This window comes from Phocoena phocoena, chromosome 15, assembly GCF_963924675.1.
Source record: "Phocoena phocoena chromosome 15, mPhoPho1.1, whole genome shotgun sequence".
NCBI classification, from domain to species: domain Eukaryota; kingdom Metazoa; phylum Chordata; class Mammalia; order Artiodactyla; family Phocoenidae; genus Phocoena; species Phocoena phocoena.
Window position 1 is genome coordinate 73,919,478 of NC_089233.1, and position 13,618 is coordinate 73,933,095.

General features: G+C 46.8%; 1 protein-coding gene across 2 annotated transcripts in view; it reads left to right on the forward strand.

The window, feature by feature from the left end:
- Positions 1-2,150: 2,150 nt before the first annotated feature.
- The window catches only part of EYA2 (EYA transcriptional coactivator and phosphatase 2), a 174,535-nt gene continuing 163,067 nt past the window's right edge, over positions 2,151-13,618 (forward strand). The window contains exon 1 of one of the 2 annotated variants that reach the window (XM_065892972.1): positions 2,151-2,262. In XM_065892972.1, the coding sequence (XP_065749044.1) occupies positions 2,154-2,262 (109 nt within the window). In that variant the 5' untranslated portion in view covers positions 2,151-2,153. The remainder of the gene's footprint in view (positions 2,263-13,618) is intronic. The other variant, XM_065892974.1, reaches the window with a different exon arrangement.

The following is a 13,618-nucleotide window of genomic DNA, read 5'->3' on the forward strand; positions in this document are numbered from 1 at the left end:
TGGGTCACACAAAAACAGATGCTAAGCTGGATTTAGATGGGCCAGAGTTTGTGTCAACCTCTGAACGACATTGTTGCACAGCTGAAGCCCCAGGGTACCTCTCCCCATATTGCATCCCCCAGTGATCCCTAGCTAACCATTCTCTTGAAATGGGTGTCTGTCATTCTTATACATACTGTTATCTTTTTATTGCTTATGTCTGTATCCCTAAAGAGTGTATAATATTGATTTGTATATTTTGAATTTCACAGAAATGGTATCATACCTTGGGTACCCTTCTGTCTCGTTGCCTGGTACTTTGTTTGGCAGTCTGTCCATGGTGCTGAGTGGAGCTCCAGAGCAGTCTTTTTCGCTGCTGTATTGTATTCCATTGTGTGCCCATTCTGCCTGTATTCTTCATTCCTGTGGTAGTGAATGGACATTTAGGTTGCCGTCTGCTAAGTCCTCTCCTTACAGATCTCATCTCTTGTCATCTTCACCATGACCTTGTTAGGGAGATACTGATAGTCCCCACCATCCGAATGAGAAAACTTTTGACTTAGAGCAGTTTGGTAACTTGGTCAAGGTACTGAGTACTGAAATGGAATTTGAATCCACAACCGTTTTACAGTGGAATCTGAGTTTATAACCATGTCACCATCAATCGGTACACTGTGTTCTGTTAGCACGGTGATAAACATATCCTGCCAAGGATGACCTTAGATACTGATCTGCAGTGATTAAACTTAACCCTTTGCTGAGGACAACTTGAATCAGTGGCACACGTTATTGGTTGTAGTTTAGCCCTTTGAAAATCACCATGTCCGACGTTGTGCGTGTTAACCTGAAACCTCACTCCCTATGTGTGACGTATGGTATTTGTCTTTCTCTGTCTGACTTACTTCACTTAGAATGATAGTCTCTAGGTCCATCCATGTTGCTGCAAATGGCGCTATTTCATTCTTTTTTATGGCTGAGTAGTATTCCATTGTATATATGTACCACATCTTCTCTATCCATTCGTCTGTTGATGGACATTTAGGTTGTTTCTATGTCTTGGCTGTTGTAAACAGTGCTGCAGTGAATGTTGGGGTGCATGTATCTTTTAGAAAACAGACTTGTGGTTGCCATGGGGGAGGGAGGGATTGGGAGTTTGGGATTCGCAGATGCAAAGTACTATACATAGAATGGGTAAACAACAAGGTTCTATTGTATAGCACAGTCTATTAAATATTAAATTATATTAATATTAAAGCATATTTAATATCCTGTGATAAACCATAATGGAAAAGAATATGAAAAAGAATGGAAAAGAATATATATATATATATATATATATATGTATAACTGAATGACTTTGCTGTGTAGCAGAAATTGACACAACATTGTAAATCAACTAGATTTCAATAAAATAAATTTAAAACAAAAAGGAACCTCATTCCCTGACCACAGTGGGTAGGAATTTAGGAGGAATAAGTACTGACATAGCACAAGAGTTGGAAAAGTTTTCAGTGAAAAAAGAGAATGACCCAGGAGGCTTGTCCCTATTCTTTCCTGCTCCTGCCCACAGTAGCATTTATCAAGATCATGGGTACTTCAGGAGTTAGTGTGTTCGTTCTTGGTAGGGACCGCAGTGCTGGGCTGTGGGGCTCTGCTGCCTAGAGGGACTTTTTAAGTATCGATGACACCTTTTGAGCCCTTGTCCATCTGTGCAAGTGACACCGTGTAACACCATGTCCATTCTCTCTTAACTACAGTCAACTCCACCTTCTCTTCATGCCTCTGGCTTCTAGGAACCCAATCCTCTCCCTCTCTACCTGTTTCTCCCTTCCCCTACTGGAAAGTCTCCCTGGCTCGCTCCAGCTCGTTCAGATGACATTTAAAAGAGACCCAAATAAAATTTTTCTAATGACAAAATACAATGGGAAGGAGGGGAAAGTTTTAATCAAGTGGGTGTATTCTCCAGAGGGGAGCAAGCACTTCATTTCAATTCCTCATTTCCCTTTGATGGAAAGTTTAGTGAATTTTTATGATGTAGAATTTATAAGATGGCTGGGTTTAGGTAATCAGCTTTAATATTTATACTCCTAGGGAAAGCAATAGGAATCATTAGTAAGCATGCATAATTAATGAATAAATTATATTTCCCTTTGTTTTCTTTCAGGTACAAGGAAATGCTAGAACTAGTGATCTCTCCCAGCCTTACAGTAAACAGCGATCGTCCGGGTAAACTGAAGGTCAACTGTGCCGACGCTGATGTCTGGACTCTGAGTGACATAGAAGGTAGGCCTCCTGCTGTGCGTTTTGGTGGGCCCTGTGGTGATCCCCGCTCGCCCCACGGAATATGGTAAGGGACGGATAGCCTTCGGCACGCATCCTCTCACAAGTACTGTCGTTATGACAATTTCTCCTCCCACCCAATTAGATTGTTGACTCTGGACCAAAACTTTCGCGTACGTTGCTAACAATTTTGTCATTAGAGGTAAAAGTGTGCTCGTTCCTGTTCTGAACGTCCTGTCTCGGTCCCCAGTTCCAAGAAAGGCTGACACCTACGTAGACGCTAGTCAGTTTTGGGTGTATTCCAGGCCCAGGCCCCAGGCATGCCCTGCAGGCTCTGGGGCTGGACCTCTGAGTTTTCTCCTGCCATCGCCACATCCAAGCAGGCGTCTTGTTTATGGGAGTTTGACGTTGGGACAAGAACTCATCTGCCTTTTGCTTTCAGGTTGGGTTGCAGTCAAGGAAGCAGAGGAGAGTTAAGCTGTTTAAAAAACTATTGGCAAATGATGCAGTCAGACTAGTTTTCACTAGACAATTCCAGCTATTGTTTGCACTGTTTGTGATCTGTCAGCCTTCCTGGTAGAGCGCAGAGTTACTTAGCAAAAGGCATTAAGCTATTATGTTTAACCATTGGGCTTAACCCTTTGTTTGAGCAGCTTTGGGATTTGCTGTTGGTGTTCCGAAACTCCCAGCTGTCTCTCCTTCACTGTCTGTGTTTGATGCGAGCTTATGGGGGCACAGTGCTACGTAATTGTCATGGAAAACCAAAGAGACGTGAGTCTAGTTGAATATAACATCAGAAGGAATTTGCTTTTAAGCAACTCCAGGCTCTTGGGAATAATTACTGCCGTCACCGAGATAGCAGTAATAATGTCTTGTGTGCTGGTCATGAAGCTGGAACAGCCCTGCTAAAAATACCATCAAGAGGGTCTGGGCTCCTGTGGCCAGAACACCCTCGTTCCTACTGGTCCTTTGGAGCATCTGTGTAAGCCACCCTGGGTTCTTTGAGAGTTTGAGATAATTTATTGAGCCCTATTCAAAGACAGTCATCCTTTTCCTTCTGAGTGAAGGCACCAGTCAACTACAGACTCTTCATTTCAGAGCCAGTAGAGACAGGAAAAGGCATAGACTGCCGAGGGAGGAAGATCCCAGGCTGACTCCCAACCCCACTGCTTCCCAGCCAAATGATCTTGGGCAGATTGTTTAACCTTCCTGAGCCTCAACTTTCTCACCTGCCAAATGGGGGCAGAATCATGACACTTCATAGGATGCTTACTGCAAGGATCAAATGGGGTGATGTTATGTAAAGCGCCTGGCACACCTTGGGGGCATTGTAAATAAACATATTATCCCATTGAATCAGATAGCCACAGGGAACTCAAAACCATGATTGCAAACTGGCTGCCAAGCCTGGCCCTCGGGTATGTCTTTGTTTGGTTTATACTGTGCTTTAAATAAAAGTGAACTTGTGAAAATTGGGAGAGCTCACATAAATATCTGGATTTCTAGTTTCACTTGAGATGCCAAATTCTTTAGAAGTGCTGGGCCCGTGTTCCCACCTGGCTTCCACTAGTAGGAGCTGAGGGGCAGCTGTCAAGAAGATGAGTGCCTGCCACTTCCTCTTGTCGTTCGTTTTTTGTGAGCAACTACTTTGTCCTATTGTCCAGGCACTATTCAGAGCAATAGAAATTGAAATTAATTCTCCTCCTCCTCCATCACTAGCAAAGCAAACTCTTGGCACCTGCTGTGTGTCAGGCATTAAAATGTATTAACTCTTTAGTGTCTGCAACTCTAAGAAGTGGATACTCGTTTTACAGATGAGGAAACTGAGGCACAGAGAGGCTAAGTAACTTGTCTGAGATGACAGTTAAGCGACAGCCAGAATTTGAACCTAAGTAGTCTGACTCCAAAGTCTGTTTTCCTAATCAGTACACTGTACTGTTTCTCATGTAATTATTACACCCCTATTAGGCTACGAGCCCATTTCACGGATGTGGAAGTCGAGGCTTGGGGAGTTGAGTAACCAGCTTAAAGTCATACAACTTGTGGCAGGGCCAGGAATCAGACCCAGGCACTCTGGCTCCAGAGTCCTCACGTCTAAAGTCAATAATCACTTTCTGCAAAGATCTTAGTTTGCAGACCCCAGATGTCCATCCCGCACAGTGGTGGCACCCACAAACACATTGTCTGTCTCCTTTTTGTGACTTGGAGCTGTCTGTAACCTTTACTGCCCTGGGCAATCTGAGGCCAAGGCTAAGGCTTTGGGGGTGAGCAATGGGGCAGAAAGAGGTTGCTTCCAAATTCAGAGCAGGCAGGGGGCTGGCAGGGTCAGGTCTCTCTCTCTCTCTCTCTCTCTCTCTCTCTCTCTCTCTCTCTCTCCCTCCCTCCCTCCCTCTCTCCCCTCCCCCTCCCCCCCCCCCCACACACGTTTCTTTCTCTTTATTGTTGACGTGGGCGGTGAGCTCCAGGACTCTGCAGGAGACATTCCACCCTAGTTGTGGCCTCAAGTGCCAGACTCAGCTGCCCTTCCTGCCTGGCCTCTGGTCTCCCTCCTCCTGGGCCCTTCCTTCTGTTACAGAGTGAATGTTACTGAGTGACTACAAGGGTCCAGGTCCAAGGAGAACCCCAGTAGCCATGAGCCATGAGGCCTACACTCTGGGGGGTTCTGGGGTGGGGGGATTGTGGACCCCAAAAGCCCCCGGGTGGCTCCCATTGCATTTCTTGCTCTGCCTCTTACCAGTTGTAAGTCTCTGGTCTAGGGACCTAACCTCTTGGGGGCTCATTTGCCTCTTCTGTTAAATGGAATAATTATGCCACCAACCTCATAGAGTTGATGGGAGGATAAAATGAATTAAAATATGGAGAGGACTTGGTGTTTTAAAAAAGTATAGAGTAAGATCTAAATTCCTTCCCCTTGGCCAAGTAGCCTCTACTTTTTTTTTTTTTAATTTATTTTTGGCTGTGTTGGGTCTTCGTTGCTGCACGCGGGCTTTCTCTAGTTGCGGCGAGCAGGGGCTACACTTCATTGCGGTGCATGGGCTTCTCATTGCAGTGGCTTCTCTTGTTGCAGAGCACGGGCTCTAGGTGCACGGGCTTCAGTAGTTGTGGCTCACGGACTGTAGAGCACAGGCTCAGTAGTTGCGGCGCACGGGCTTAGTAGCTCCACAGCATGTGGGATCTTCCCGGACCAGGGCTCGAACCCATGTCCCCTGCATTGGCAGGCGGATTCTTAACCACTGCGCCACCAGGGAAGTCCCCAAGTGGGCTCTACTTGCCTGTCTCTGCCAGCCTCTCAGACTCATCTCTACCCCATCACCTCTGCTCACTGGACCCAGCCCCTGGCCTTACTTCTTTTGCTCTAACTCATAAGCGTGATTCTGCCATCAGGGCCTTTGCACTTGCTGTTCCTCTGCCTGGACCAGGCTTCCCTCCATCTCTGCAGGACCATCCCCTCATCCTTCAGTTCTCATCAGAGAGGTCTTTCCTATCAAAAGTAATCATTTTTTCATTCATTCATTCATTCATTCAACAAATGTTCGCTCAAACACGTGCCTGTCATTGTTTTAAGTACTAGGAAGACAACACAAAACCCCTGCCTCTTGGAGCCCTGCCTAGGGTGCTGGCAGGGCAAGAGTCTGATGACAACAATAGATATATAGCATGTTTTATACACACACATACATACACACACATAAAAAAAATATATATATATCAAAATATATAGCATGCTGGATGGTGATATGTACTAAGGGGGGAAAGCAGGGTGGGATGCGAAATGCAGCGATATGGGGTTGCAGTTTTTGTTAGGGTGGCTAGAAATGATGTCACTGGGAAGGTAACACTTGAATAAAGACCTCAAGGAGGTGTGGGCGGGCACTTCTTGGTCACAGGGATGAAGAGCCTTAGGAGCAGAGAAGACAGCAAATGCAAATGTCCTGAGGCAGCAGCGGTTCCAGAGCACTGAGAAGCAATAGGAAGGCTGATGTGGCTGGAGCCCAGTGAGCAAGGGGCCAGTGACGGGGAGGTGAGGTCAGAGAGATACCCAGGGTCAGGCTATGCTGGACTTTGTGAGCCATTGGAGGGACTTGGCTTCTACCCTGAGTGAGATGGGAGCCGTGGCGGAGGGGTGTGGTTGGGACCAGATGAGGGACAATCTGATCTACAGATAGACAGGCTCCCTCAGGCTGCACATGAGAACGGACTGCGGGTGGGGACAGAATGGGAGCCCGGGTAGCAACGAAGGCGTTACAATAACCCAAGTGAGAGGCCAAGGTGGCTTAGATGGGGTGGTAGTGATGGAGTGATGAGAACAGGCCAGATTCTGGATCAGGTTTGAGGGGAGAGCCAACAGAACATTCAGCCACAGTATTTGGTTTGTTTAGTATTTTCTTCATATTGCCACTCTCTGCCGGAAGTTATGTGTTTATTCACTTGCTGTTTGTCTGCCTCCCCACCAGAATGTAAGTTCTCTGAAGGCAGATCTTGCCCACTTTATGCCTACGTATCTTGACCACTGAGAACAAGGCATGACGCATAGTAGGTACTTAAGAAATAGTTGTCGATAGAAAACAAAATTATGGTTACCAAAGGGGGAGGGGGTGGGGATAAATTAGGAGCTTGGAATTAATTGATACACACTACTGTATATAAAATACATAAATAACAAGGACCTACTGTATAGCACAGAGAACTATACTCAATATCTTGTAACAACCTATAATGGAAAAGAGTCTGAGAAAGAATATATATATATGTGAATCACTTTGCTGTACGCCTGAAACATTGTAAATCAACTATACTTCAATTTTTAAAAATACTTGCCATTTAAAAAAAAAAATACTTGTGGAAGGAATGAAGACAGAGCACTCTGCAGGACTATAGGACAGGGTGATTGAATGAGTGCTACCCTCTGTGAGCCCCCTGTGGTATAACATCTCACAGCCTTAATACATGCTGTGTCCCCTGCCTGCAGCACCCTCCCTTTCCTCTTTTTTTTTTTTTTTAAGACAATCCAATTTCTGGTCACCAGGTAATACATAAATACACGATCCTTATAAAAACTTGAACATCAGGCCAAATCCCCCTTTGCCACATCCATCCAATCTTAGTCGTCACCTCCCCTCCCCAGCAGTAACCACTGTTTTGTGTTCCTGTTATGGAAGACTTTCTCGATGCATTACATATGTGTAAACGTATATTTCTATAATTTAAGTATGTATATTTATGTCTCAAATTCTCTTGTGCATCAAAACCACCTTGGAAGTTCTTTTGGCACACCGGTTGCAGGGCCCCATCCCCAGCATTTCTGATTCTGTAACGGTTTGTGGTAGGGCCCAAGAATTTGCATTTCTAACAATTCCCAGACAGCACTGATGTTGCCAGTCCAGGGACCAAACTTTGAGAACCAGCCTCCAGGGCTGGTTTTAAACCTGTCTGCACATTGGACTCTCCTGGGAAGTTTTTTAAAAAATTCAATGCTCATGTCCAGATCTTACCCCCAAAGAGTCTGATTTAATTGGTCCAAAGTGTGACCCAGGCAATGAAATTTTTTTAAAGCTCTCCAAAGGCACCCAGTACTGTGCACCCAAGGTTGAGAACCATTGCTGTAGGTGGTGAATTCCTCCAGGACAAAGACAATTTTTTATTCCTACATATGTATTTAAATTTCTGTTCTTAATTAGCAGACAGCTCAGTGTCTGGCTCATGGTAGGTCCTTAAAAATTATTTATCGGTGGGTAGGTGGGTGAGTGGGTGGGTGGGTGAGTGGATGGACGTTGGGTGGATGGTTGGGTAGGTAGATGGATGGGTGATGGGTGGGTGGTGGATGAATAGAGTAACCTTTAGGAACCACAGATAACTTCAGATTGATATTGCCTTTGAATCCTTAGTAAAGTTTCTTTAACTTCCCCTTGCCTCATTTTCCATATCTATAAAGTAGAGAGAACAACTTCCTCGTTGAGTTGTTATGGGGAATAGAAGAGATAAGGCCCAAGTAGTCCTTAGCAGAGTGCCTGGCTTGTAGGAACCACTTGAGAAATATAAGCTATCATTCACTACTATTTAAGGGAAATTTGGATTTGAATTGTATCCCATCTTCTGGAAGGAGGAGGGAAAAAGTTATGGAACTAAGAAAGCACAGCTGAATCGAGAAAAAATTATTTTCGTTTGAAATGCAGACATATTTTGCAAAAGCTGAGGCTATAATCTCATTAAGTGTTTCCTCGGAGAGGTGAAATCACCTCCCGGCAGAACAAGCTGGGTTGTCATCCTCACTCAGACTGCCTGCCCCTCCTCTGCCCTGGGCATGATATGGTGTAATTTCCAGTTTCAGTCTCACCGGTTCTAGCCAGGGGCTGGCAGATTTTCTTTCATTTCACCCAAGCCAGGTTGAGCTGCCCAGAGCTTTGCCCAGGTCTGGCCTGGGGAGCCACAGGTCAGTTTCACCTTTCCCACTTTTAAGCCTTTCTCAGCCTGCTTCCTGGGGGCCTCAGCACCCAGAACGACCTCTACCTGTGGGGCGCACATGCTGAACTCCTAATGCAGTGCTCCCTCCTGCTGTCTTTGACGCTGGTCTGAGTGCTGTTTAAAGCACCCACACTAAGGAGATGAGCTGATGAAATTTACAGACACGCAGCTTTTGTAGCCAAGACCTTCCTCGAGACATCTTGCATTAGAAATTGTCTCATCTCATGGGGGATCAGTTAGAAGTGGCCCCTGGGATCCAATTAGGCAATATAATAGTGGTTGCTGCTTTTAGAATCATTAGCTTCTTAATCCTCCCAGTGAGAGGTTAAAAAAAAAAAACGTGTGAGCATTCAAATTGGGCTCACAATTGAAGTGGCCGAAGCAAGGGCCCCAGGAGAATAGAAGACTAATAATAGCTCCTGTGTGTTGAGCAGTTACCATCTGGCGGGTACCTGCCTCCTGCGATCCATCGTTGCGACAGCCCTGCAGGGATGAGGTAGTACCCCATTTTGTGGATGTGGAAACTGAGGTTTAGAGAAAGGAAGTGATGGGCTCAGAGCCACACAGAGTGCAACGGAGTCAGGATTTGAATTTGGGTCTGACCCCTTCAGCCCACGTGCTTTTCTTTTGGGAAGCAACATTAAGATAACAAATTACGAGATTTGGATTGTAGATCTGGTCCACAGTAGGTGCACGGTGAGCAGTTGTTGAATGCATGAATGAATGAACCAGCTGTGTGTGTCTTTGGGTAAGTCACATCACACAGTCACGCACACACACAATACACGTGCGCTCAGACACACAGACCCCAGCTCCGGTTTCCTCATATTACAGCAGATCGTTTCTATTCCCTTCTTGGCCCCAGTAGGCGTTTGAGTTTGTGACTTCTGGAATGGCGATTTATTTTTATGAACCCAGAATTGGGACTTTTTCGTAATTTGCAGTTCTTCATTAGCCTGTGGTCTAAACCCTCTCTACTCAAAGTCTGGTTTCCGGGCCTGCCATGTCAGCATCACCTGGGAGCTTCCTTGACCTAAAGACTGGAGTCTGCATTTTCATAAGATCCCCAGGCGAATCCTGTGCATATGAATGTTCCAGGTGCTCTGCTCTGTATCATCCACTTCCTTCCTTTGCACCCTGTTATCATTGTAATTAAGTACTTGCCTTATCTAGTTAAGTATTTGTTTACCACCTATCTCCCCCACAAAACTGGAGGGTCCATGAGGACAGGAACCCTGACTGCTTTTGCTGGCACACGGCAGGCGGTGAATGAATGAATGAATGAATGAACGAATGAACGAGCTCATCCTGAGACTCTGGCCATCTGTTTAGCTAATCCTTCTCCCTTCGCCCATTGGAACCTGGGCAGGAGGAGGGGCTTAGAGTTTTAAATTCACAAGTAAATGGAGGAGGCTCTCTGCCCCTCCCGGCTGCCCCATTTTGTGTACTAGCCACATCCCTCAGAGACACATGGTGAAGCTTGAAATAAATAGATTTGACTACATTGAGTCAGGTCACCAGGGCTGCTTTCACCACTGGCAACATGGATACAAGTTGCCATCAGTGATTCCGCCACTGACCGCAATCTTGTTGATCAAGTAAGTTCAATGGCACTGCCAAGTTTGAGAACAGGAGCCTGTGGTCAGTGGGAAGGGCATCTCCATCTACCAGGCACCAGATCTTACCAGTATCAAAGGGCTGCTGCTTCTACTGCATATGGTGTCTTCACCACCCTGAATATGCTTGGGGCTCACTCGAGGACTGAAGTCAAAGGGTCATCTGCCCTTATGCTGAGGGTTCCATGTTTGTGATGGAGTGACCAGGAGAAGTATGACCACTCCCCCTAGATTGCCAGCATGCCCTCTGGGTCTGTGACACTGGCATCATGGAGGGACTCATGACCACAGTCCACGCCCTCTCTGCCCCTCTGGCAAGCTGAGGTACTGTGACTGTGCTGCTGTCCAGAGCATCGTGCCTGCATCCAATTGGCATTGCCGTGTCTATGAGCCAGATCATTCCTGAGCTGCATGGGACGCTCTATGGCATGGCCTCCCATGTCTCCACTTCAGTGTGTCTGTCTGGCTCTGACTCACCATTTGGAGGAAGCTGTCAAACACAACAGCATCCAGAAAGTGGTGATGAGGGCATCTAGGGGATCACCGAAAGACGTCCTGGGCTACGTTGAGGACGAGGTTGTTCCTGCGACTTAAACAATGATGCCCACTCCTCCACCTTTCACGCTGGAGCGTGCGTTGCCCACACAATCACTGTCAGGCCCATTGCCTAGTACGCAGATGACAGATGGCCTCCTGGTCCACAGGACATCTGCGGACTAACAGCCCTGAACCACAGCAAGAGCTTCAGAGGAAGAGAGAGGCTCTCTGCTCTTGGGGAGTCCCTGCTCCACCTTTGCACGCAAAGCACTGAGCATGGTTGTCCTTTACACAGTCCCACCCCAGGTCCCTGAGGAAGGGAAGGAGCTTGGGGGCCCTACATTGGCATGGACCGTCAGGAGTCTCCATGAGGTCTGTGCCATCCTTGCCAGCGAAAAAAGGAAGAAGAAAGGGAGGGAACGAAAGGGAAGGAGATTATTCTATCTATATATAATGCGTTCATTTCCCAGGTTCTCAATTCTCCCAAGTGTCCCAGGATAAAAAAGTTAAATGTGATACCAGTTTTAAAAAAAGAAAAAAGAGCCTGTGCTTTTCAAAAATCACACGGTCTGCAGAAGGAAAATCTCTTAGCACTGACTAAATGCCTGTTTCTTCCTTGCAGTCTTCCTGGGGGTTGCTGGGGTGGAAGAGGACCATAGGTTTGCACAGCAGGAGAGGGAGAACTGCCCTGGTAGGGAAGGCTGATTGCATAACAGTTCAGAGGAACAGAGGAGGGGGAGCGAGGTGAACATGCAAATCAGGGTGCAGAGGTTGGGGGCTGGGGGAGATGCTTGCTTCAGATTTCTAGAATGCCGAGTTAATCTAAGCCCCTAGGACTGTTTCCATAGATGTCGATTTTTATGAATATTTACATATTTATTAAAGAAAACATATTCAAAATGTTTAATTCAGTAACTTATATATTACTAAACATAACTCAAATCATGGGCTTTTACCAGTAATGAGACTGGGGCTCTTTCAGAATGAGACCATCCTGTGGGAGGAGGAGGAAGGGGATGTGGGAGGCTCTGCCTGGGGCAGGAAACCCGGAGCAGGGAAACGAGCAGCGAGTGAGCACCTACTGTGCACCGGCACCTTTCCTTGGAGTTAGATCCCTGCTGTCCCGACTTCTTAAAAATATGACACATAGTAAGAAACATATTTTTACACAGGCATTCAGCACACACAACACACTCTCACGTCTACAACTGGAACAAAAGTATCCCACAACTCCTCCTTACTATGAGCAATATACGCTAATGCTGTCCAGCCTTTTTTTTTTTTAAGATTTATATATTATTTATCTTTGTATTTCATTTATGTTTGTGTCGGGTCTTAGTTGCGGTACGCGGGATCTTTTGTTGCAGCACGTGGGATCTTTCGTTGCAGCACGCGGGATCTTTCGTTGAAGTGCGTGGGCTCTTCATTGCAGCGCGCAGGCTTCTCTCTAATTGTGGCATGCAGGTTTTCTCTTCTCTAGTTGTGGCACGCAGGCTCCAGGGCACATGGGCTCTATAGTTTGCGACACGCGGGCTCCCTAGTTGCGGCACACGAGCTCAGTAGTTGTGGCGCGGGATCAGCTGCCCCGTGGCATGTGAGATCTTAGTTCCCTGACCAGGGATTGAACCCACGTCCCCTGCATTGTAAGGCAGATTCTTTCCCACTGGACCAGCTGGACTTCAGGACTCACCCTCTCACCCCGGTGGCTTGGGACTCGAACAGAATGTGACTCTGCCAGGGAGGTGATTAAGGAGATGGACTTGGGACTCAGACAGCCCTTGGGTTCAAGTCCCAGTTCCCATGTCCACAGGCTGTGTGGCTTGAGCAAGGCACTTAGCCTTTGGACCCTCAGCTTCCTCGTCAGTGCGATGGGGATAATGACACTGTCGGCCTTGTAGCATTGCCACGACGATTAAATGAGTCCATGCGTGTAGGCAGTTAACACGGGCCTGGCACATGGTGAACATCTAAGCGGGTGCTGGTTGCTGTTATGATGGTGATTGTCATTGTGGGCTGCTGTGTCCTGGTTGGGAAGCCAGAGTCAGGAGCCAGCACCTGAGTTCAGATCACAGCTCCACCCTTTAGGACCTGTGTGGCTTTGAGTGAGTTACGTAAACTCTGCACCTCCTGCTCTTCGTCTGTAACATGGGGACGTGAAGAGAACCCTCCTCAAGGGGTGGTTATGAGGATTAGAATAATCCAGGTAATGGATTTAGAAGGCAGCTTGGCATGTAACAAGCACTGGGTAAATGATGCATACGGTCGCCATCATCATCATCATCGTCTCATTTAATCCTCGCGCATCCTTGTGAGATAAATGTTTTTTCCCCATTTCGCAGGAGGGTACCCTGAGGCCCAGAGACTATAGGCAGTCTGCCCGAAGTCTCGTTACTTACTGAGTGCTAGAGTTGGAATTGCAGGTTGGTTTACAGAGAGGCTCAGAGCTCTGGAGGGCTTGGGGCATTTCTCAGGAGGCACAGGGACACCTCAGCCACTGCCCTACGTACCAGGGAGTGTGAATCGGCAGGTTGGTGCAATCAGTAGACACATCATCTGGAACTTGCCAGGGCTCCACGCTGAGGGCATATTGTACTGTGTTATTTAAAATGACACAGCACAAAACCCTCCCCAGTGGACTGTTCGTTTGTAAAATTACCCTCTTGGAAATGTCTCTCCCAGCAAAATCCTATCACGTTTTCATCATCTCCTGATTATTGCTTCCCAACCATGGTTGGAGGCTGAGT